The following is a 24,006-nucleotide window of genomic DNA, read 5'->3' as shown; positions in this document are numbered from 1 at the left end:
CTTCATTCAAAAGAATGACAATAATAAGACAACCTGACAAAACTTATGGGATGCTGCACAAGCAGTTCTTTGGGAAAGTTTCATATCATTGAATGCCTACATGAATAAAATAGAGAAAGAGGAGATCAATGAATTAGGCATGTAGCTGAAAAAGCTAGAAAAAGAACAAACAGAAAATCCCCCAATAAAAACCAAATTAGAAATACTGAAAACCAAAGGAGAGATTAATAAAATCAAAATTAAAAATACTATTGAACAAATAAATAAAACTAAGAGTGGGTTTTATGAAAAAAAACAATAAAATTTATAAACCTTTGGTCAATCTGATTTTTTTTAAAGAAAGAAAGAAACCAAATCACCAATATTAAAAATGAAAAGGGTGTACTCACCTCCAATAAGGAGGAAATTAAAGCAATAATTACAAAATACTTTGCCCAACTGTATGCCCAAAAACTTGACAATATAAATGAGATGGATGAATATTTTTAAAAATATAAATTACCCAAATGAACAAAAAAGAAAATTGAATACTTAAGTAACCCCATCTCAGAAAAAGAAATTTAACAAGACATCAATGAACTCCCTAGGAAAAATCTTCAGGGCCAGATGGATTTACAAGTGAATTCTATCAAACACTTAAAGAACAGTAATTCCAATACTATATAGACTATTTGGGAAAATTAGTGAAGGAGTCCCACCAAATTCTTTTTATGATATGAATATGGTTCTGACGCCTAAATCAGGAACAGCCAAAGCAGAGAAAGAATATTGTACACCAATTTGTCTAATGAATATAAATGCAAAAAATTTTAAATAAGATATTAGCAAAAAGAATACAGTAACTTATCACAAGAATAATACGTTATGATCAGGAATGAAGAACTAGTTCAATATTAGGAAAACTATCAGCATTATTGATCATATCAACAAGAAAACTAACAGAAACCATAGAATTATCTCAATAGATGCAGAAAAAGCTTTTCACAAAATACAACACCCATTCCTATTGAGAACAATGGAGAGCATAGGAATAAATGGAGCCTTTCATAAAATAATAAGCAGCATCTATTTAAAACCATCTGCAAATATTATATATAATGGTGATAAGCTAGACTCATTTCCAATCAGATCACAGGTAAAACAAAGATGTCCATCATCACTACAGTTATTCAACATGGTACTAGAAATGCTAGCTTTAGCAATAAGAGAAGAAAAAGAAACTGAAGGAATTAGAATAGGCAAGAAACTAAGCTATCACTCTTTGCAGATGATATAATGATATACTTAAAAAATCCCTGAGAATCAAGTAAAAAACTACTTGAAATACTAAACAACTTTGGTAAAGTTTCAGGTTACAAACTAAATCTAGATAAATCATCGGTATTTCTATATATTACTAACAAAGTCCAACAGCAAGAGCTAGAAATAGAAATCTCATTTAAAACTATGGTAAATACTATAAAATATCTGTGAGTCTACCTGCCAAAACAAACCCAGGGACTATATGAACACAACTACAAAACTCTTTTCACACAAATAAAGTCAGATCTAAGAAAGTGGAAAAAATCAATTGCTCATTGGTAGGCTGAGCTAATACAATAAAAATGACAATTCTATCTATATTAATTTACTTATTTGGTGCCATACCAATCAAGCTACCAGATAATTATTTTCTAGAGCTAGAAAAGATAATATCAAAATTCATCTGGAAGAACAAAAATGTTCAGAATATCAAGGAAATTAATGAAAAGAAATGGTAGGGAAGGTAGCCTAGCCCTACAAGATTTCAAATTGTATTATAAAGTAGCAATCATCAAAATCACTTGGTACTGGCTAAGAAATAGAGAGCTAGACCAATGGAATAGATTAGGTACTCAAGACACAGTAGTTAATGAATATAGCAATCTACTGTTTGATAAACCCAAGCACCCTAGCTTCTGAGATAAGAACTCACTGTTCAACAAAAATTAGTGGGAAAATTGAATAATAGTGTGGTGGAAACTGGGCATAGACCAATGCCTGACACCATACACAAGAATAAAGTCCAAATGGATACATGCTGTAGGTTTAAAGACTGATACTATAAACAAATTAGGAGAGCAAAGAATAGTGTATTTGTCAGATTTATGAAAAATGGAGAAATTTTTGACTAAACAAGAGATAGAGAAAACTATGAGGTGTAAAATAGATAATTTTAATTACATTAAATTGAAAAGTTTTTGCACAAACAAACCCAATGCAATCAAGATTAGGAGGGAAGCAGAAAACTGGGAAAGAATTTTTGCAACTAGAAATGATAAAGGCATCATTTCTAAAATATATAGAGAACTGAGTCAAATGTATAAGAATACAAGTCATTCCTCAATTGATAAATGGTCAAAGGATGTGAATAGGCAGTTTTCAGAGGAAGAAATTAAAGCTATCTATAGTCATATGAAAAGATGCTCTAAATCACTATTAGAGAGATGCAAATCAAAACAACTCAGAGATACCACATCACACCTATCAGACTGGCTAACATCACAAAATAGGAAGATGATAAATGTTGAAGATGATATGGGAGAGTTAGAAGACTAATTCATTGTTGGTGGAGCTGTAAGCTAATCCAACCATTCTGGAGGGCAATTCGGAACTATGGTCAAAGGGTTACAAAAATGTGCACACCCTTTGACCCAGCAGTATCACTTCTAGCACTGTATCCCAAAAAGATCAAAAAATAGGTGAAAGGGTCTCATGTAGACAAAAATATTTATAGCAGCTCTCTTTGTAGTGGCCAAGAACTGGAAGTTAAGAAGATGCTCATCAATTGGGGAGTGGCTGAACAAGTTGTGGTAATGTAATGGAATACTATTTTGCTATAAGAAATTATGAACAGGAAGACTTCAGAGAGCTCTGGAAGGACTTATATGAACTGATGCTGAGTGAAAGGAGCAGAACCAGGAGAACTTTGTACACAGTAACAACCACGGCGTGCAAGGAATTTTTCTGGTAGACTTAGAACTTCATTGTAATGCAAGGACCTAAAAAAATTCCCAATGGTCTTTTAAGGCAAAATGCCTTCCACATCCAGAGAAAGAACTATGGAATTATATTGCAGAATGAAGCAGACCATTTTCTCTTGTGTTATGCTTTGTTTTGTTTTATTTTGTTTTCATGGTTTCTCCCATTCATCTTAGTTCTTCTATGCAACATGGCTGGGGTAAAAATGTATTTAATAAGAATGTATGTGTAGAACCTATATAAGATTGCACGCTGTCTTGGGGAAGGAGGGAGGAAGGAGGGGGAAAAGAGAGAGAGGGAGGGGAAGAATCTAAGATTTATGGAAGTGATTGTAGAAAACTGAAAACAAATAAATTAATAATAAAAAAAGAAAAGAAAATTTAACAACCAGCTCTTAGAAGAGCACTTCACACTGACTCTAGCATACTGTTTATGGCCTTATTTTACCCAGAGAGCCATCTCTTATAATGTAGAGGCTTTTAAAAAGGAGAAAATAGCTCATCAAACTAATCAACCTATCAAAAAAAAGTGAAACGTTATGTGTAGTGCTCCATCCCCACAGCCCTCACTTCTACAAAGAAACTGGAGATTCAGGATGAAGTGTGGTCCGTTCATTGTTATCCTTTGTTCTTGAAGAGGACCAAAATGACATTACTCTGTTGGAGTAAAGATATAATGTTTCTGACTGTGGCTGATTGGACCAATAGGAGCTCTGAAGACTCTACCACGGTCCTTTGGTGTGGAGATGTCTCTAAATTTGCTGATCTCATCTTTCTTTTGAGCTACTAGAATCCTGCTTAATTCATGGAGTTCAGTGCTTTTATGCAGGTAAACCAGGCTGAAAGGTCCTTTGCTAGTGTCTCCCATGTCACACCATCAATTCCAGTGTTCTTCAGAGAGACCTTGAGGGCTTCCTTCTATCGCTTCTTCCGACATCAATGTGAACACTTGCCTTGTGTGAGTTCTCTGCAAAATAGTCTCTCAGGCAAACTTATGTTTGACATTTGAACAACATGGCCAGTCCATTGGAGAGTTGGATTCTCTGTAACAGAGCTTGAATGGTTGGAAGTTTAGCTCAAGAAAGGACCTCAGTGTTTGATATCTTCCCAGGTGATCTTCAGAATCTTAACATAATTCAAATGGAAGAGATTCAGTTTCTTGGCATGATGCTGGTATACTTTCCAGGTTTCACAAGCATACACAATTGATGTCAGCACAATGGCTCTGTAGATCTTCAGTTTGGTAGTCAATCAAATACCTTTCTCTCCTACGCTTTCCTTCAGAGCTTCCCAAACACTGAACTGGCTCTGGCAATGCAGTAGTTAAACTCGATACCAATGTGTACATCCTCAGAAAGTATACTTCTAGGATAAGTGAAACTATCTGCAGCATCCAAAACTTCTCCATTTACTGTAACTGATGGTTCCACATATGGATGGTGTGGTGGTAGCTGGTGGAGAATCTGTTTTCTTAGTGTTAGTTGTTAGGCCAAAATCAGCAAAAGCAGCAGAAAATCAACTCAGACTTTGTTGCACCTCAGCTTCAGGGTTGTACTGAGTGCAGAGTCATCAGCAAACAGAAAAGCAGGCATCAATACTACCTCCACTTTGGTCTGAGCTTGTTGCCTTTTCTAGTTAAATAATCTACCATCAGTGCAGTAACTGGTATTGATGCCATTTTCATCCTTGTTGAAATTTTCTGACAACATGGCTGAAAACATCATGCTAAAAAGTTTGGGAGCAAGCACACAGCCTCCCTTCATTCACTCCATTGGTGACAGGGAAAGCACAAGAGCATTGTTCATTATACAGAACTCAAGCAAACATGTCATCATGGACTGGCATACAATATTTCTCTGGGTAATACAAAAGGGGATAAGGATAAAATCTATCTCCTAGGGCCGTTGTAAGGATTAAATGCAATAATATTGGTAAAGTACTTAGTGCAGTGTTTGGCACATAGTAGGGCCTAAATAAATGCTTGTTTACTTATCATTATTTTAGTTATTTGAAACAATATTAATTATACCTCCGACTCAGTAGTATTTGCCAGAATTTCAACTCTTTGGAGATCATCTTCAAAAACCCAGGGACACATCATAAACCAAGGAGAGGAGCGATGAAGAAATTAGTAATTGTATCTGTGGATAGGGGATGAATTTATGACCAAAAAAGAGAAAGGGATGATCACAGAAGATAAAATGGACAATTACAATTATATAAAATTTAAAAGATTTTGTGCAAACAAAACCAATGCAGCTAAAATTAGAAGGGAAGCAGGTAACTGGGGAAGAGAGGGTGGGAAACCATTGCAGCAAATTTCTCTGATAAAAGTCTCATTCCCAAGATATATACAGCGCTAATTCAAATGTGTAGAAATAAGAGCCATTTTACAAAGTATAAATGGTCAAAGGATAGAAATAAGCAATTTTCAAAGGAAGAAATCCAAGCTATCAATAGTCATATTTATAAAGGCTTAAATCTCTAATAATTATAGAAATACAAATTTAAGCAACTTCAAGGTTCCACCTCATTCCCATCAGATTAAGAAAGCCAACAAAAAAAAGGAACATGGTTAATATATACTGTTGGTGGAGCTGTGGATTGCTCTAGAAAAAATCTAGAAAAATAATTTGGAACTACATCTCAAAAGTCATCAAGGTCTGCATCCCTTTTGACTCACTGATACTGCTACTGGCTGAACATATTATGCCATCAGGTATTGTAAGAGATTACTATTACACCATAAGACATGAAAAATGGATGAGTTCAATGAAACATGGGAAAACTTATATGAACTTATGTAGAGGGAAGTGAGAAGAAGAGTGAAGCAACAATAACATTGTAAAGACAAACAACTAAGAAAGACTCCAGAACTCAGATGAATGAAATAATCAATTACAATTCCAGAGGACTCATGCTTCAACATGCTACCAGCCTCCTGATAGAGAAGTGATGGACTCAAGATGCTGATGGAGACATATATTCTCTTTGGAAAGGGCCAGTGCATGGATGTGCTTTGTTTAACCACACATAAAATTTGCTATGAAGGTTTTTGTTTTTTTCTCTTCCAGTCAGAGAGGAAAGGTGAGGAGAGAAGATAGGTTTTTCATCAATTAAAAATATTTCATTTAAAAAGACAAAACAAAGATTAAATCACTTTGTGTCACCAAAGCACATAGGAGGAGGACACTGGGGGAGGGGAGGCCTTGGTTGACTTTTCCCAGCTCTGCCTAGTTCTAGATTTGTCCCAGGCTGTCTAAAGTACATGTAGATCATACAGGGGACCTGAAACCAGACTTTATTACCACGGAATCATAAATTTCCATCTGGAAGACATCTCAGAGGTCATTATAGTTCAAACCTCCCCCCCTTTATACAGATGAAGAAACTGAGGGCCAAAAAGGTCAAATAACCTCAGAATCATATGGATAGTTATGGCAAAGCTGAGTTTGGGACCCAAGCCCTCTCACACCAAATCCAACCATCTTCCCAAGGAAGACAGCCAGAGCTGAAGGACAGCTGAGGATTTCTTAGGTTTTGAGGGCAGATGACTGAAGAAACAATAGTTCTGGGTCCCTGGGTGGATGGAGGTGGGGCAAGCTCACCTCTAGATTTCACATATTGGCCGGGGGTGCAGACTCTGTGAGACACACATAGCTCACAGTCATCATCGTTCACGTTGACACAGAAATAGCCTGGAGAGCAGCCACACACTGTACTGGATGTAGATGAACATTCCTTTCTGGTCATCAAGCCAAGTTCTGAAAGAAAGAACAAAGAGAAGAAGGAGACATTACATCAGTCAATCAACATTTATTCAAGACCTACTATGTTCTGTTACAAAGAAAAGCAAAAGACAAACCCTGCTTTCAAGGCTCTCAAGTCTAATGGGAATGACAGCATGAAAACTCATATGTATAAAAATAACAAGATCCATACAGGATAAATGAGATGATAAAAAGGAAAAACACAAAACCTAATGGGAAAGGGGATTGGCTTCCTATAGGAAGGGAGATTTTAGCCACTATTTGAAGGAAGCCAGGGAAGCCATGAGGTGGGGGTGAGGACAGAGCATCTATTGGAATAACTCATGTGTGAGTTGAAGAGGGTCTGCAGCAGGGAGAATGTGGGGTCAGAGGACAGAAGGAACATAATCAGGAGATGCTGTGAAAGGTGAATTTGACAAGCCTAGTCCCTAAATTAGATATGGAGGGTAAAAGAGAGTGAGGAGTCCAGGATGACTAGGGAGCAGAAATCCATGGCCTCGGATGAAAGCCCTTTCCACAGGACCATGAGTGCTGACTGCATCTTTTATCCCCACTGAGGCTAGAAGATTCTGGAGGGCAGCAGCACAATCCCAGAGGCAGAAACAAGAATCCATTCTATACTACTCCAAACCAATGGTCATCTAGCCTCTAGCGGAAAAGGTCCAGGGAGGGAGCACCCTGAGGCAGTCATCCAGCTGAGGTCTCAGATGATGTCCCAGATCTGGTGTGACTGAGAGATGCTTGACAAGTCACTCTAGGATGATCTAAGACTATGAGATTCAGACAAGGTTCCCATGTGCCTTGATGGAAGAAATATTCTTCCCTAGACAAGTAAAATCACAGGCCTGATGCCCCCACCATCACTCTCTAAAAAGAAGAAAGAAAATACAAAGTACTATGTTGAGAATGGGCTACAAGGACAAAGACAGAACCATTTTCTCCCCTCAAGGAGATATTATACCTGCACAGCCTCATATGTCACATTTCCTTAGTGAAGATATAATATCTCTTGCCTTTTTATATATCCCTGGCACTTAGCACAGTGCCTGGCACTGTAATGTTAATTATGTTAAAGAGAGTTAAAGATCTTCCCCACCCATTAATGGACCTGTCCATTAAGGGAAGCTTGATTAGGAGAGATTTGTTTAGTAACAAATTGTTTTGTAAGGTCCACACCTTTTATTAATTTTCAATGAAGCACTGTTTCTCAAGGTTTGTGATCCCCTCTGGCTCTGAGAAATGTATATATATTCTGAGGTGAGGCTTTACTTTGGGGCTTACTCAATGGAAGTGTTTCTTTGGTCAGATGAGACTCTGGGCAACCACTAAGGAGACCCCTGGCTTTGAAAACCCAAATGTTGGTGCGTCTCTCTAGTAACTATGTATGTATGTAATGGTCAGGAAGTTGGATCTGTCTGTTGATCTGTGATGTATGTATTGCTTATGGTCAGACAGTTGGAAGCCCTGTCTGTTGGTCTTTATTTCTTTGTATTTTCTCTGAAGTTCAGAGTTTAAACTTTTTGACCTGAACTAAGTGAATGGTGTATGATTAAAGTAGATTGTTGACTCCTCAAAAGTTGCTTTCCTTTTAGAAAAGCATATCTAAGAACCTGTACAGAAGGTTCTCCTATGTATGTCAGGGTCCTTGCTGCTACAGGCACATAGTAGGCCCTTAATGAATGATTATTTCTTCCCTCCATCTATTTCTTCTTTCCTTCCTTCTCTCCTCTTCCTCCCTCCCTCCCTCTTTCCTTCCATCTTTCTTTCCTTCCTTCCCAGCACGTTGTCTAGTGCCTGGCATACAGTAGATCATTAATAAATGCTTGTTCACTGAATGCTTTGGCCTTAATTTCCTCTGCAGAAGGAAGCAGTTGAACTAGATCATAGGCTATAGGACTAGAAAGAACTTTGGGTACCAATGAGTCCAACCTCTTTCTTTTATAGTTGAGGATACTTAAGCCCAGGGAAGTAACTTGCCCACAGAAGCAGAAAAAGATCAAGATAAGATAAACTCCAAGTGTCCTCTCAGTTTATAAATCCCATGATCCTATGAATCCAACCTTCTTGAGGAAGTAGAGTCAAGGGATCCCTGTTCAGCCTAGAGGCCAATGAGCTACCCAAGTCTTCTTACCTTTCGTCCAGGTCTTCGGTGATCAGCCAGATAAATGTATTGAGAAAAGAGACTTTCCAGAGTCAAACAAGGATTAGGCTTTATTCAGGGTCTTAGTTACGTATCCATATGCAGGGCGAGTTCTTCCTCAGGAGAGAGGAATCCTCCTCCTCCCAAGGGGCAAGGATCATACAGCAAGAGGATGGGAGTGGAAGAGGGAAGGGACCCTCTTCCCTCTAAGGGCCCTGCAGCAAGAAGAGCCCCTGGAGGGGGCCCCGCATCCAGAAGAGGGCCTTCAGGCTTTCCTGTCCCTACTTAAGCTCTCCCGCCACATAATTTGCATGTGAATACTGTGCGTGCTCTCAGCCCCTAGCTAATTAACAACAGGTGTGCTCAGACCAAGGACCAATCTCAAGGGTGGGATGCTCTCCCCAGCAAGTTTCCCACTGAGAAGAGGTGGAAATGCACGAGATAGCCTGTGTTTCACGCCTCAACCCCAGCTGTTCCCCGGGGGGCCTCCTGAGAACTCTGAGGTTTAGAGGTCCTCACTTTTACCTGCCAGAGACTGTCCATGTGAAAACTGAGCTTACACCCCCAACAGATCCCTGGCTGAGTGTGTGTGCTTGGATTGGTTGATTAGTTGTTGTCCTTCTTTCTCAAAAAGGATTAAAATGGCATCACTATGCTTGTCATGTTTCAGTGTGTCCAACTATGACTGATCAGACCAACACAAGCTCAGAATGCTCTACCACAGCTCAGGCACAAATAGTCAGTGGGAACATTTGGGGTGGATACTCTAAATTTGTGCATCCTACATTGCTTCTGAGTTGTTTCAATTCTACTTTGTTCATAGAGCCCAGCAACTTCTCTGTTGTGAACACATCATGCTGGGCAATCCTATGCCAGTATCTCCCATGTCACACAATCAATTCCAAAGTTTTTGAGAGAGACCTTGAGACTGTCCTTATGTTGCTTCTTCTGACCTACATGTGATCATTTGCCTTGTGTGAGTTCTCTGTAAAATAGTCTTTTAGGTAAGGGTACATTTTTCGTTTAAACAACGTGGCCAGCCAATCAGAGTTGTGCTTTCTGAAGCAGTTTGAATGCTTGGCAGTTTAGTTCGAGCAAATATCTCATTGTCTGGTACCTTATCTTGTCAGGTAATCTTCAGAATCTTCCTAACATAACTCAAATGGAAGAGATTCAGTTTCCTGGCATGGTGCTGGTATACTGTCCAGGTTTCACAGGTGAACAACATTGCAGTCAGCACAAAGGTTCTGTAGCCCTTCAGTTTGGTAATCAGTATAATACCTCCGCTCTCCCAAACTTTCTTTCAGAGCCTCCAAGACACTGAGATAGCTCTGGTAATGTGTATATTATCAGTGTATACATCCCTGGAAAGTATACTACCAAGTTAAGTTAACTTATCCACAGCATCCCAAACTTCTCCATTTCCTGTAATTGATGGTTCCACATATGGATGGTGTAGTGGAGCACCTGTCTTTTCTTGGCATTAATTGTTAGACCACAGTTAGCCCAAGAAGCAGAGAACTGATTCATACTTGCTTGCATCTCAACATCACAGGCTGCATTGAGTGCACAATCATCAGCAAACAGAAAATCAAGCACTCCACTTTGGTCTTGGCTTGCAGCCTTTTCAAGTTGAAGAATTTACCATCAGTGCAATACCTGACCTTGATGCCATGTTCATCCTCATTGAAAGCATTTAATAGCATATCTGAAAACATCATGCTGAGAATTAAGAGAGCAAGGACACAGTCTTGTTTCACTCCACTGGTGACTAGGAAAGCACGAGAACATTGTCCATTAACCAGAACCCAGACAAGCATGCTACCATGAAACTGATGTTCAATGATGATAAACTTCTCTGGGCAACCAAATTTTGACATAATTTTCAATAAGCACTCATGACTGACAGTATCAAAGACCTCTGTCAACCTAGAAATATTGTGTATAGACTTCCGTTCTGCTCCTGACATTCTCCTGGAGTTGTCTGGCAACAAACATCATATCAACCATTCTTCAGCCCTTATCTGCAGCCAAAATGCTGTTTCCAACTCCATTCCTCCCCAGTACTCTTTGTCAAATCTAATAGTTTCAGCCTACTCTAGCATTAAAGTCACCCAGAATCATAAACTTGTCTTCTTTCGGCACATTGATGATAAGGATCTCCAGGTCTTCATAATATTTTTTTTTGACCTTATCAGGGTTAGTCATGGTGGGAGAATAGACACTAATGACGGTGACACAATGTTTTCCTGTGAGTGACAATCGCATTGTCATGAACCTGTTCACCCTTTTCGGCAGGTATACCAGCTTGCCGATTGGATTCATTTTGATTGCAAAACCTATTCCAACTTTGTAGCGCTCCCCTTCACTATGGCCACTCCAGAAAAAGAAAATGTATCCAGCTCTGACTTCAGTAATCTGGCCTTCATTTGCTAGCCTTATTTCACTCAGGTCTGTTATTTGGTGTGACACTTGCTGAGTTCTCTTTCAACAAGAACTGTTCATTTTTCAAGTCTACTGGATTTTGTGTTGTCTATAAGTGTTTGCACATTCCACATGCCAATGGTGAATGAACTTGTCTTTGCAGACATTTTTGTACATTTTTTTTGTGTTTCAACCAGAGTGGTATTCCCTGCCTGTTGCAGTAATCAGGTCCGGGTTAGGGAAGCACACAATTTTTAAGACACCTTTTCTAGCCCCTTCCTCACACCAGGAGGTGAGTGGTGCCATCCTTAAAAAGCTGCTTAGACAAACAGAGGACTTCTGACTCCATTGCTGCTTCCAGTGAGAAAATGACACTATGGCCTGGGCTGCCTGTGTACAGGATTGTGACTATGGCTCCCAGTGTATCCATACCTGCTGCTTCTTTGCTTGTATGTTGCCACAGGACTTTGAGATTGATATTATTAATGTCTTTTGATTCATGCATAAATTGGATTTAAGTGAGGCAGAGTTGAACAAAGTTGTCAGCCTTGTTCTCCTTCATTGTCATCACAGTCCAGTGGTAGGACAGAATCAAGATGACTGGTGATTGCTCAGGATGTAGTGGATGATATTGGTGGTCTTTGGGGTCTAACCAAGTTCTAAGCACTCCACATCACCCGCTTCAACCACTTTCATGGCCATTGGAACAAATTGTTCCTATATGCCCATTCTACCAAGGGAAGTCTTTACATCCTTGGGGAAAACACCCCCCCCCAAGTCACCAATGGGTTTGAGACCCCCCTGGTTACTCTCAACTTGGTTTGGCCTGTCTGCCAAAATGATTTACCAGGGTGTGACCACTGCTCATGCTACAGCTTCTTGGAGCTACAGGTGAGAGTTAGGTGGAACAAGCAGACGCCAAGGTGGAAAGCAGCCCAGAAAAGGGCTTGGCAACCCTTGCACCAGAGGTACTAGTCTTGCGTGAACACACCCTATACCCTAAGTGTCCTGGGAACTAAGGATAGGAAAGGCATGGTGTAGAGTTGGGTTTGAGAAAAACACCTCCCAGTCATCTGCCTGAATTGCACAGAGCTGAGTTCTGAACCTAGATGTGGGAATAATGACTGGTTTCCCAAGCCATCCTCAAGGTTTGGAGAAGATGTTATGTCTGGTCTAACAAAGCCAGCAGAAGTGGAAGGTGGGAGCAAGCAGAGAAAGTGTTCCTGGTACCTCCACTGTCATGATAAAGGATATTAAGGCAGGCTGTGCCCCTCCTATTCCCTGATGAACTGCCCTGGGCAAGAGGAAAATACCTGCAGAGACAGTTGGCTTCCTGGGAGATGTAGCTGAGACTGAAGACAGTCCTTGATATCTCCACCACCAACCCCAGCCCAACCTCCAACTAGCTGAGGCCCCTGGGAGGGGTCTGATTTCCTCTCCAAAGTATGAACCCCTAAGAACTTGCAGAGGCAACACAAGGGGGTCAGGAGGACCTGTTTAGGAAGAAAGGGGGAGCCGATAAGTTGAATATTATGGGGCTGAAGAAGGAAAAAATTGCTGTGGTTAGCTACAGGGATATGCAGGTTGAGGGTATTGGGGGGGTCAGTCATTTACCCTTCTGTGAGTGGGAGGCTCACTCCACCTCTACAGACTCAAATTTCTGAGTTGGATGCTCACAGCCTACATGTTTGCCTGGCTATGCCAAACCACCAGGTTGGGCCTTAGCCCTGGATTGATCACAATCTCAGCCCAGTCTAACAACTCCTCGAGGAGGGCAAGGGTTGTTACCTGCCCCCATTGAACAGATATAGCCACTGAGGACCAAGTTGGGAAAAGGACTTTCTCAAGGACACACAGAGTCAGTGAGAGGTGGCAAGAAGAAAGGGGAAGATGGAAGGGAAAAAGCATTGATTTAGTGCCTCCCCACCATGTGCCAGGCACTGTGCTGAATGCTTTACAAATATTATCTCATTTGATCTCTACAACAACCCTGAGAGGTGGACACTGTCATTGTTCTCATCTCACAGTAGAGGTAACTGAGGCAGACTGAGGGTAAATGATGCCCAAGGTCACAAAGTCAAAAGTGTCTGAGGCCGCACTTGAATTCAGGTCTTCCTGACTCCAGATCCAATACTCTGTCCACTGGACCACTTGCCTAACAGAACCCCAATAGAGCATTGACTTACAGTTGGAAGGAAACTGATTTGTCTTTGCATCTAACCCTCTCGCTGTAAAGATAAGCAAATGCAGGCCCAGAACAGTTAGTTACCTTTTCCTGATTCCCCTTAATGCTGGCGCCTCCCTCTGAGATTGTTTCCACTTTGTCCTACCTCCATCATGTCTGTACAGAGGTGGTTCATGGGGTCTCCCCAATTGGATTATGAGCTTCTCAAGGGTCTTTCTAGATCCCCGGCACTTAGCCCAGTGCTTGACACATACTAGGTACTTAATGAATATTTCTTGACTGGCTTGCCCAACATCATACAGACAATAAATGGCACAGCTGAGATTTGAACCCAGGTTGACTCTCAAGGTATATCACCTGGTGTCAATAATGGGTGTGAAAACCTCTTCAAACTCTAAAAAGCAATGTGTGTGAGACTGGAGGAAGGAAAAATGAAAAGCTATAAGCAAGTTCTTAATTTGCAATCTTAGGACCTGAGCTCAAATCCTGACTGTTCTTTGCTGCCTTGTGACTTTGGACAGATCACAGCTTCTCTGGAGTCAGTTTCTTCAGTAAAATGAGGGTCCTGGATGAAATGACCTCGGATCTGTTATCTTGTAATCCCTTCCATAGGGGCTATGGAGCAGATAAACCCTGAGGGGACAGGTGTTCAGTCCCTCGGGGAAGAAAAGGGGAAATGAGGGAGCAAGAAGCGTCCCCAGTACTTTACATTATAAGAGATGTGACATGCTTAAGAAGATTTCCCAGTTATGCAAAACAGCCTATTCAAATAGAGAAGTCTAAGTTCCAGAATACTGAAGTCAAAGTAGATGAGATGACATCAAGGCCAGCTCTACCACCCAGCATTCACCTGCCTTCCTTCTCCCCCATCCCCCCACCAGCAGAGAGACACACCCCCTTCTCCAGTTTGATGCAGCCTTGACGCACCTGGAGTTCAGGGATAAAGTGGGGTAGGATCATGGGGAGGGCATGTCCTTTGTTCTTGAAAACCATCCTCCTATCACTGTGGGTGAAAATTCCTCTTGAGAAATTCATGCCTTTAAGTAAATAAGAAACTACTTTTTATATACCCTAGAAAAGGGCAACATTAACAGTCATCCACAATCTAGTGTGAATGAATTGCTCAGCATAATTCCTCCTTGGCAGGCAACTGAGGGCAGAAAGAAGCAGAAAGAGGGCTTTGTGAAAATGCCAGAGCATGGCTGGGGAGGACAAGCCTAGCTGGGGGTTGATAATATTTAATATAATTTTGAACTTTAATAAGGGCCAAAGTTTGAATTAAGAAGAGCCTGGACCTAATAGTCCCCTTTGTTTAACTTAGAGGACACCTTTTGATGTCAGGCAAACAAAAGGGACCTCCTTACCCAGACCCTTCTTCTGGCATCTTAGTGATAAGGAAAAACACAGATACCTTGAGTTGTAACTTCAGCTTTGTCAGCTCTGTTAAGATGCCACAACTTCAAAGGCCTGTTTAGGACAGGATATCTGTCATCTGGGTGATGGAACTTTTTCCTTATCTTAAATCACAGAGACGTGCTACGAAAAGAAGATGCCCGTAGCTTGGGATCATAAAACCCAACTGATGCTACTTTTTTTACAATATGTTTATCTAAGAGAACTCCTTTCTCATAGCAAAATGTATATAAGCCAGAAGATTTCTGTACTGGGTAGCCAGAACATCTTTCTGGCTGCATAATGCATTATGTTACCATTTTCTTTAATAGGGAATTGATTAATTAATTAATTAAATCATAAAATGTATGCATTTAGCCTGTTGCCTTTTCTTTAACCAAGTTTTCAGGTCAACAGGGTTATAAGGAGAGGTTTGGGGCAGTCAAGAGGAAACAACAGGTCATCTTACTCCAATGGGCTAGGGGTCAGGAAGATATAGATGGGCACATTTAAGGAGCTGGCATGGCTCTAGGGACTAACAACCTCTTTCACAAGTTCCTGAGGACCAGATCTTCTGATAGGCCCCGTCAGAATTCTTGACATTTTAAGTCCTCCTTTCTGAGGTCCATTCTAGCTTGGATAGTCTGTGTTCTACTGTTGCGTGAGAGGGTGATAAATCTATCATGTTTCTTGTGTCCTAGGACCTTAGGAACTAGCCCAAGTCCTCATGTTATAGGCAGACAAACTGAGATCCAAAGAATGGACATGACTTATCCAAGGTCACACAACAAAGAGCCTGGAATGGAACCCAGGCTGCCCAACTACCAGCACAGGATTCTCACTGCCTCTCCTTCTAACCTGGTCCAGCTTCTGCTCTCTGGTTTGCTGAATTCCCCTCACCCTATCTTGTCTGGAGAGCTCCAAGACTGATGTCTTTCCCTGGCCGCAGCTCCCCCGTCCCAGGGTGAGACCAAGAATTCTTGGTGACCCCAAGGCCCCTGAAGAGCTTCTTACCAGGATCACAGACTTTACACTGGAGACATTCCTTCAGGCCACTCTGGTGTGTTGTGTAGGTCCCGGGATCACATGGCACACACATGGTGCCTGTCATTATACTGCATGTCTCATGAACCCTGTAACCTAATGATATCAAAGAGCCAACATCAAGAACAAGGCACAGGACCCCTCCCTGCAGAAACCACACCCCTCCAGCCCAACTCTCCCCCCAGGATCACCCTGACACCACCCTATGGCACCCGAGACTAGACCCAGGGAGCTACCAAGGCCACCATGAAACTTAGGGTGGTTTACTATGGCTTACTATAAAAATTAGGATGGTACACATCTGTACCCCTATCCTCAGAGCCTTAGAACCCAGACTGTCAAAACTGAAAGGGACCTCAGGACAAGCACTTAGAATGTCAGAATTAAAAAGAACTCTAGAACATAGAATGTCAGAGATAGGAGAGATCTCAGAAAATAGGATTCAGAGTTGGAAGGGCAGTCTTAGAACTCAGAATGTTAGAGGTGGGAAGGCTCGTAGAACAGAGAATGTCACAGGTAAGAAGGATCTCATAACATAGACTATCAGAGCAGGGATGACCCTTAATGTCAGAACAGGAAGAGTCCTTAGAACCTAGAATGTCAGAGCTAGGAGGGACCTTGGAACATAGGATTCAGAAATAAGAGGATAACTTCAGTAAACAAAAGGACAGAAGTCACCTAGTCCTACACCTTTGTTTTACAGATGTGGAAATTAAATGACTCGCGTAAGGTGACACACGTAGTAACAGGGAGCTCCAGGAGTCAAGCTGGTCCCTAAGATCCCATCCCACTCTGACATGAAGCAAATTTAGACCAAGGTAGGTGTGGAATCTTTGGCCCCATCTAGGCTGGTTTCCGTGGTCACTGGCATGAGATAAGGGAAAATGTAAGATGGGTTGATGAGGAGTGAAGGTGAAGGTGCAAGAGACAGAATCAATGTTTGTGTTCTTTAGACTTTATCCAGAATAACATTCCTAAGGACACAGCACACAATAAAATACAGCACAAATTTATTAAGCACTCTACAAGGCTTAATCTGAGCAGCTAGGTGCACAGTGGATAGAGCACCAGGCCTGAAATCAGAAGGACCTGAGTGTAAATCAGATCTCAGATGCTTATTAGGTGAGTGATCTTGGACAAGAAACTTAACCTGTTTGCCTCACTTTCTTCATCTGTTAAAACGATTTGGAAAAGGAAACGGCAAATCTCTCCAGTTTTTTTTGTCATGAAAACCCCAGATGGGAAACCCCAGAAGAGTCAGACCCTGAAGTACAACAAATCTCTAAGGCACCAGCTTGAACTTGGGCATAAAAAACCACAGAGTCTGCCCTCAAGGAGATTCCATTCAAGCAGGGGAATGCAGTATGAAAAAAGATAAATAAATACAAATTCATTCTAAACATATAGAGTGATTTGGGGTGGGAGAGAGGAGAGGAGACAGAGAGAGAGAAGGAGAGAGAAAAGACAAAGAAAGAAAATCAGATGAATTCTTAGTGCAAAATGAAGTATATTTTTTCATTTTCTTTTTCTTGCTTTTTTTGCAACATATCTAATACATAAATATCTTCTGTATGACTTCACATGTGTAATTGATATCATATTGTGTCCCTTTTCAATGGGTGGAGGAGGAGCTGAGGGAGGGAGGGAGAGAATTTGGAACTCAAAAATTGTTTTAAATTGTGTTCAAAATAAATATATACTATTTCTTTTAAACGAGAGAGAATCACAAAAGATCCTCTGGAGAGATGATGTCTGAGATCTCTGTTGAAGGCATTCAGGGGTTCCACGGGGCTGAGGTAAGGAGGATATTCCAAACATAAGGGGCACCTCTTAATGCATAGACATCCAAATGGTATGCAGGGTCTAAGGGCCAAGGACAGGGAATCATGAAGAATTGAATGAAAACGAGGATCTAGACAAACATGACAAATCTGTCCAGTATCAGCATTTGCTGAATAAGTGTTCTTATGTCCCACCTGGCTTTGAATTCCATGGAGAAGTCCGAGGAAATCAGAGGTGTGCCCTGGGGGACTTCTCCCTTTTTCTTTTCTTATCTCAATGACCACCCAGTTGTCCTCCTTCCAGCCCACACAGTCCTGCATTAAACCCCTTAAAGCCTTAGACTGCAGCTTAACTCTAGACTCTGCATGCAAGAGGCACTCCATAAAATCCTGCTAGTTGAATAAATTCATCCTGTCCAAAAATAAGAATACTGCCTTATTAGGTAGTGACAATGCAAGAAGAGATTCCTATGTTGGGGAAGAGATTGGGCGAGATACCCGCCATGACTCCTCTAACCTCTGAGATACCCTCCATTATTTCTCTAAGCTCTGAGATTCTCTGTTTCTAGAATTCAAACGGATATATGAAGAAAGGAAGAGAGCCTGAAACAGGCAGACATTTACCAGAGGAAGAGAGTGATCTGTTCTGGAGGAAGAAACTTTCTGACTTACCTGGATGGCAGGTGGGGCAGCACTGCCCATCCACCTCATACTCTCCCACTATACACTCCAGCGCCTCCTTGAAGGGGATGAGCTGAGTTGCCATAAATATGCTAAATATCTTGGGAAAGGAAAGGAGGATGTAAGGAGGGTGAAGGAGTGAGTGTGATCCATGGTGTCAGGAAAATTGGATTCTAATTTTGACCTTGTCACTCACTATCTAGATGACCTTGGGCTAGCACTTACCCTCTTGGGGCCTCAGTTTCCCCATCTGTAAAATGAGAGGGTTGAGAGACAGCACGATGTACTGCTCTTGACCTCAGTTTCCTCACCTGTAAAATGCTAAGTGGTTCAGTGGATAGATCACCATGCTGGGAATGAGGAAGACCTGAGTTCAAATCTGGCTGAAACATTAGCTATGTGTCCCTGGGCAAGTCAATTTACCCTCTTCACCTCAGTTTCCTCATCTGTAAAATGAGCTGGAGAAGGAAATGGCAAACCGCTCCAGGACCTCTGCCAAAAAAACTCCAAATGGGGTCATGGAAAGCTGGACACAACTGAAAAATGCCTTACCAACAACTTGCAGAAGCAACTGCAGGAAGGGGTTGGTCTCCAGTGCCTCAGAGATCCCTTCCTATTCTCTTCCTATCACACAATATCTAACTCTCCTTAGATGTTTCTAATTTCCTCCTCCCACCCTCTAGTGTTCTCCCCCTCGGCCCATCACTGAATTCAAGAGGAAGGAACCTGTACTTTGGATTCCTTTTGTGTCCAGTCTAGAGGAATGGAGAGAGTAGGAGGGGAGTAGGGTGGGAAGGAATGAGGGAAGGAGGCACAGGCTGTCAAGGAATTTAGGAAGAGGGGAAGGAAGGAAAAAGCTGGGTGAAGGGATGAGGAGGGGGGAGCTGGGAAGAGAGTTAGAGCGGGACTTAGGGAGGAAACGGGGAGAGGCTTTCCAGCTGGCTGGGTATCTTCCTCTGAATCCTCCTCCCTGACTTCTGGAGTCGAGGCTGAAGCAATCCCTCCACTCTCTTCTTTGGGAGGGTGTGGGGGATAGAAGGGAGGGGGATGGGGGACAGGCTGTCCCTGTTCACCTGCCACTGGACTTGAATTCCTATCATCAAACAGTCTGTGTTCATCATCACCACGGATCTCAGACAGCAGTCCCCAGCTCCAGAGAACATATTAAATACTGTTTTGTTCTTAGACCAAGACCTCCGAGACAGTTAAAGAGAAAAGAAAAACTACGCAAAAGTGTGGGCGGAGATATTCTGCTCTCAGAAGTAAACAGCCCGACTCAGCCGTGGGTGTGACCAACTCACAAATGTGCCCATGATAAGAATGAATTTGTAAAGGAAACAATAGCTGGTGATTGTCAGAAACTTCAAAATATGTCCAAAGTCTTAGGGGGACAGGGGCGGGATGTGCATAAGGGCAGCGATGTGGTGCAGTGGATAGAGTGCCAGACCTGGAATCAGAAAGACCTGAATACAAATTCAGCCTCAGACACTCACATTCTATGTGACTATGGGCAAGTCACTTAACCCTGTTGGCCTCAGTTTCCTCATCTATAAAATAAACTGGAGAAGGAAATGGCAAACCACTTCGGTGTCTTTGGTAAGAAAACCACAAATGGGATCATGAAGAGTCAGACAGGATTGAATAGCAACAATGAGAATGTGTACAAAGACCAGAAGATCTTGCCAGATCCAGCATGAGGGCTGGGATCAGGAGGAGGGGGAGGAGAAGGGCAATAGAGGAGACTAACGAGAGGGAAACTCTGAAGACAGTAACTCTTCACTGTTCATCAGTGATTTTTCTTGGTTTCTACTTCAAAGAACACCATGCTCCTTGTAGGCAGGGACTGTCTTTCACATAGAAATAGATATAGATATATACACACCTACATATATATACATATATGTGTGTGTGATTGTACATACATATGGTTGTTGTCTTTCATTCTCGGAGAGGACAAAAATGACATTATGATGATAAGGTCAAGTTTCAATACAAGCTTGAAATGCTCTACCACAGATTGGGCAGATAATCCATGTGAACATTTGGGGTGGATAATCCAAATTTGCACATCCTACGTTTCCTTTGAGCTGTTTCAATTCTGCTTTATTCACAGAGCACAGCACCATCTCTGATGTGGGCACATCATGCTGAGTGGTCCTGTGCCACCGTCTCCCATGTCACAAAATCAATTCCAAAGTTCTTGAGAGTGTCGTATCACCTCTTCCGATCACCATGTGAATGTTTGCTCTGTGTGAGATCTCCATAAAATAGTCTTTTTGGCAAGAATACATTTTGCATTCAAACAACATATCCAACCCATCAGAGTTGCACTCTCTGAAGCACAGTTTGAATGCTTTACAGTTTAGTTCGAGCAAGGACCTCAATGTCTGGTACCTTATCCTGCCAAGTGATCTTCAGAATCCTCCTAATCCCTTCCATTAGATACACACACCACACACACACACACACACATCTATATGTGTGTCTATACCAATACACACATGTATATATACACAAATTCACATACATATTCATGTATCCCCATATTTCAAGCAATCATTCAAAAGCTAAGTCTACTCAAAGCAGAACTAGCCAGCTGCAAAAGTGTCAATAGACCCACACATAAAACACAACTGCACTATAAACACCAACCTGTACAACAATTAACAAACATTGCCATGGCATGAGTATAACACAAAATGTAATCATGAATATAACAGCAAATAAAAACTAGTCTCAATGTGCAGTCAGCAATAAAAGCATGTAGTCACAGGCAGGGCACTTTTCCCATGAGATTATCTCACATTGTCATATGGAGACAGGTAGAAATCCATCTTCGAGTTTACCTACAACATCTTAACTTCATCTAGTGACTGCTCTAAGCTTCCTGGTTCTTCTGTCACTGACTGACCTCTGTGCTCCTGTCCCAGCCCTAGCAGTTGGTGTGGGCTGACCCTCAGAATCATTCTAGACCTGTGTCTACACCTGGTCTGGCCACCATTCCAGGTTCTGGAATATTCATCTACATGGCATGAGTTTCTGTAGCAGTTTGGGGAGTGATAGGACCTGGTTCCAGATTAAATTCTCCTGCCCTCTAATAATAAATAGAATTTCCTTTATTGGCTCCATCACTTTCCATGCCCATATCTTGATCAGAAAGTCTTGTAGAGCTGGTAGTCTCTCTTTTTCAGCCTTTTCTCAGATGAGTGTCCCTGCTTATTGGAAAGTCCAACCAACTTTCTTATAGGTACAAAGTGGTTGTGATAAATAGTCCTTACAGGACCCCCTGGATTCTCTGGGGCTCTTTTGTAAACTGTAAAACTTCCCAGTCTCTTAATGACCTTGCATGAGTTAGCTGGTCCATCATCTAAGTCCCTGGACTAGGAAAGCAACCTTTTCCTTTGATCCATCAGATATAGGAATCTGATAGTGGTTGATAAATAGTAGGTGTTTAATAAATACTTACTGATTGATTGACTGATTGAGAGTATACACTAGGCAAGTCCCAGACTGAAAATCACTGGCTGCCTAGCAGACAATCCAGAGTGTCTTACACCTGGTCCCTTGGAGTCTTTTGTTCAAAGTTCAGTAACAAATACCTATCAATATCTTTTTCTTGGGCACTACCACTACAAGTGATTCATAAGAGCTGCTGGATTTTCCAATGATGCCATTGACCAACATTTCTTGGAAAAGGTCTCTGAAATCTTCCTTTTAAGACAAACTGTGACAGCCTTCTCCTTACATGGAGCCTTGCACCACACAGGGTTCTGTACAAAGTGGGAGCTCTGTCCTTCAGAAAAGGATTTCTCATCACTGATTTTCTGATTGGGAGCTAGATTTCTAAGGCTGGGACAAGGTTCCTTGTGTCCTGGGCTTCTTCAGTATCTTACTTTCTTAAGGTCAGCGAGGTCAGTAAAGTGAGTGGGGTCACTTTACACTTTTAGGTCCAAATTGCAGGCTTTTATTGAAGGACCAATAGAAATCCCACCCTTCAGTTCTGTCAGGCTCCATTGGTATGAGTTTCATGGGTTCAAGGGTGTCTTCAGGGAAGACTGGTGCCTCTGGTGTGAAAGCTGTCAAATTCTTTTCAGGACTACTTTCCACCTTTGGTGTCTATCTCTTCTACCCACCTCTCACCTGTGGCTCCTAGAAGCTGTGGCATGCACAGAGGTCACACCCCAGTAAACCATTTTGGCAGATGGGCTAAACCAGGTTGAGGGTGACTGAGGGGTCTTAAGCCTATTGGTGAGTTAGGGGGAGTTTACCCCAAGCACAGGAAGACTTCCCCTGGTGGAATGGGCAGATGAGAACAATTTGTTACAACAGCCATGAAGGCAGCTGAAGCAGATGCTGTAGGGAATTATTTAGAGTTTGGTTAGACAGAGAAGATGGCAAGGTCATCCACTGCACCTGGAGCCATCACCAGTCATCTTGATTCTGTTCTGCCACTGAACTGTGATGACTCTGGAGGAGAGAGTGAGGGCAAAGACTTGGTGCAACTCTGCCTCACTTAAATCCAATTCGCACACAAATCAAAAGACATCATCCATATCATTTTACTATTTGACTTATCTCAAAGTTCTATGATGACAGCCAAGAGATGAACCAGAAAGTGTGGATACACTGTGAGCTGTAGTCACAACCCTGCACACAGGCAACCCAGGCCCTAGGGGTGTTTCTCATTGGAAGTAGCAGTGGGATTTGGCAGCCCCCTGGATGTCTAGGCAACCTTTGAATGATGGCACTGCTCACCTCCTGGAGTGAGGAAAGGGGTAGAGAAGGTACCCTAAAAATTATCTGTTTTCCCAACCCTGGCCTGATTACCACAGCAGGTAGAGATCCTACTCAGCAGCTGAAACACAAAACAATGTACAAAAATGTCTGCAAAGACAATTCCACTCACCATCAACACATGGAATGTGCTCACACTTATAAATGACACAAAGCCCAGTAGACTTGAAAGATGAACAGTTCTTGTTGTAGCATCTTGTTGTAGAGTGAAAAAGACTGGCAAATGAAGGCCAGCTTACTACACTTTTTCTACAGTGACCACAATGAAAGGGAACACCATGAAGCTGGTGTAGGCTTTGCAATCAAAACTAATCTAGTCAACAATCTTGTATGCTTACCAAAAAGAGTAAACAACAGACTTGTGTCAATGCAATTACCACTTGTAGGAAAACCTCACACCACCATCATCAGTGCCTGATCTCCCACCCTGGCCAACCCTAATAAGGTCAAAGAAAAATTTTATGAAGACCTGGAGATCTTTATCATCAAAGTGCCAAAAGAGGACAAGCTTATGATTCTAGATGGCTTAAATACTACAGTAGGCTCAGACTACCAGACTTGGCAGGGAGTCCCAGGGAGGAAAGAAGTTTAACAGTAAGGGAATTTGAAGATCTTTCCTGCCTTTTTCTAGACCCATGTGACTTTCTTTGAGCTTTGGCCCAGCCCACAGCTTAAGTCACATGGAGTCAATGATGGGAGAAGATTGCTGAATGGGTGGAGCAGGAAGGGTGCAACAGGAAGAGAGAGACGTGGAGCTGAGAGCAAACAGGCATGGCAGAACAGCTAGCATGAGTGA

At 41.9% G+C, this 24,006-nt stretch overlaps 1 protein-coding gene across 2 annotated transcripts in view; it reads right to left on the bottom strand.

Moving 5' to 3' along the window:
- The window catches only part of LOC140504073 (tumor necrosis factor receptor superfamily member 14-like), a 29,888-nt gene extending 10,278 nt beyond the window's left edge, over window positions 1-19,610 (bottom strand). The window contains exons 1-4 of one of the 2 annotated variants that reach the window (XM_072608608.1): window positions 19,490-19,610; window positions 18,408-18,516; window positions 15,925-16,050; window positions 6,608-6,763 (exon numbers count right to left, since the gene is read on the bottom strand). In XM_072608608.1, the coding sequence (XP_072464709.1) occupies window positions 6,608-6,763; window positions 15,925-16,050; window positions 18,408-18,516; window positions 19,490-19,579 (481 nt within the window). In that variant the 5' untranslated portion in view covers window positions 19,580-19,610. Of the gene's footprint in view, window positions 1-6,607; window positions 6,764-15,924; window positions 16,051-18,407; window positions 18,517-18,968; window positions 19,467-19,489 lie in introns of those variants that run through there. The other variant, XM_072608609.1, reaches the window with a different exon arrangement.
- Between the last annotated feature and the right edge of the window lie 4,396 nt (window positions 19,611-24,006).

This window comes from Notamacropus eugenii, chromosome 5 (assembly GCF_028372415.1).
Source record: "Notamacropus eugenii isolate mMacEug1 chromosome 5, mMacEug1.pri_v2, whole genome shotgun sequence".
Classification (NCBI taxonomy): Eukaryota; Metazoa; Chordata; class Mammalia; order Diprotodontia; family Macropodidae; genus Notamacropus; species Notamacropus eugenii.
Note: the sequence above shows the minus strand (reverse complement) of the source record. Positions and strands in the feature narration are given on the sequence as shown.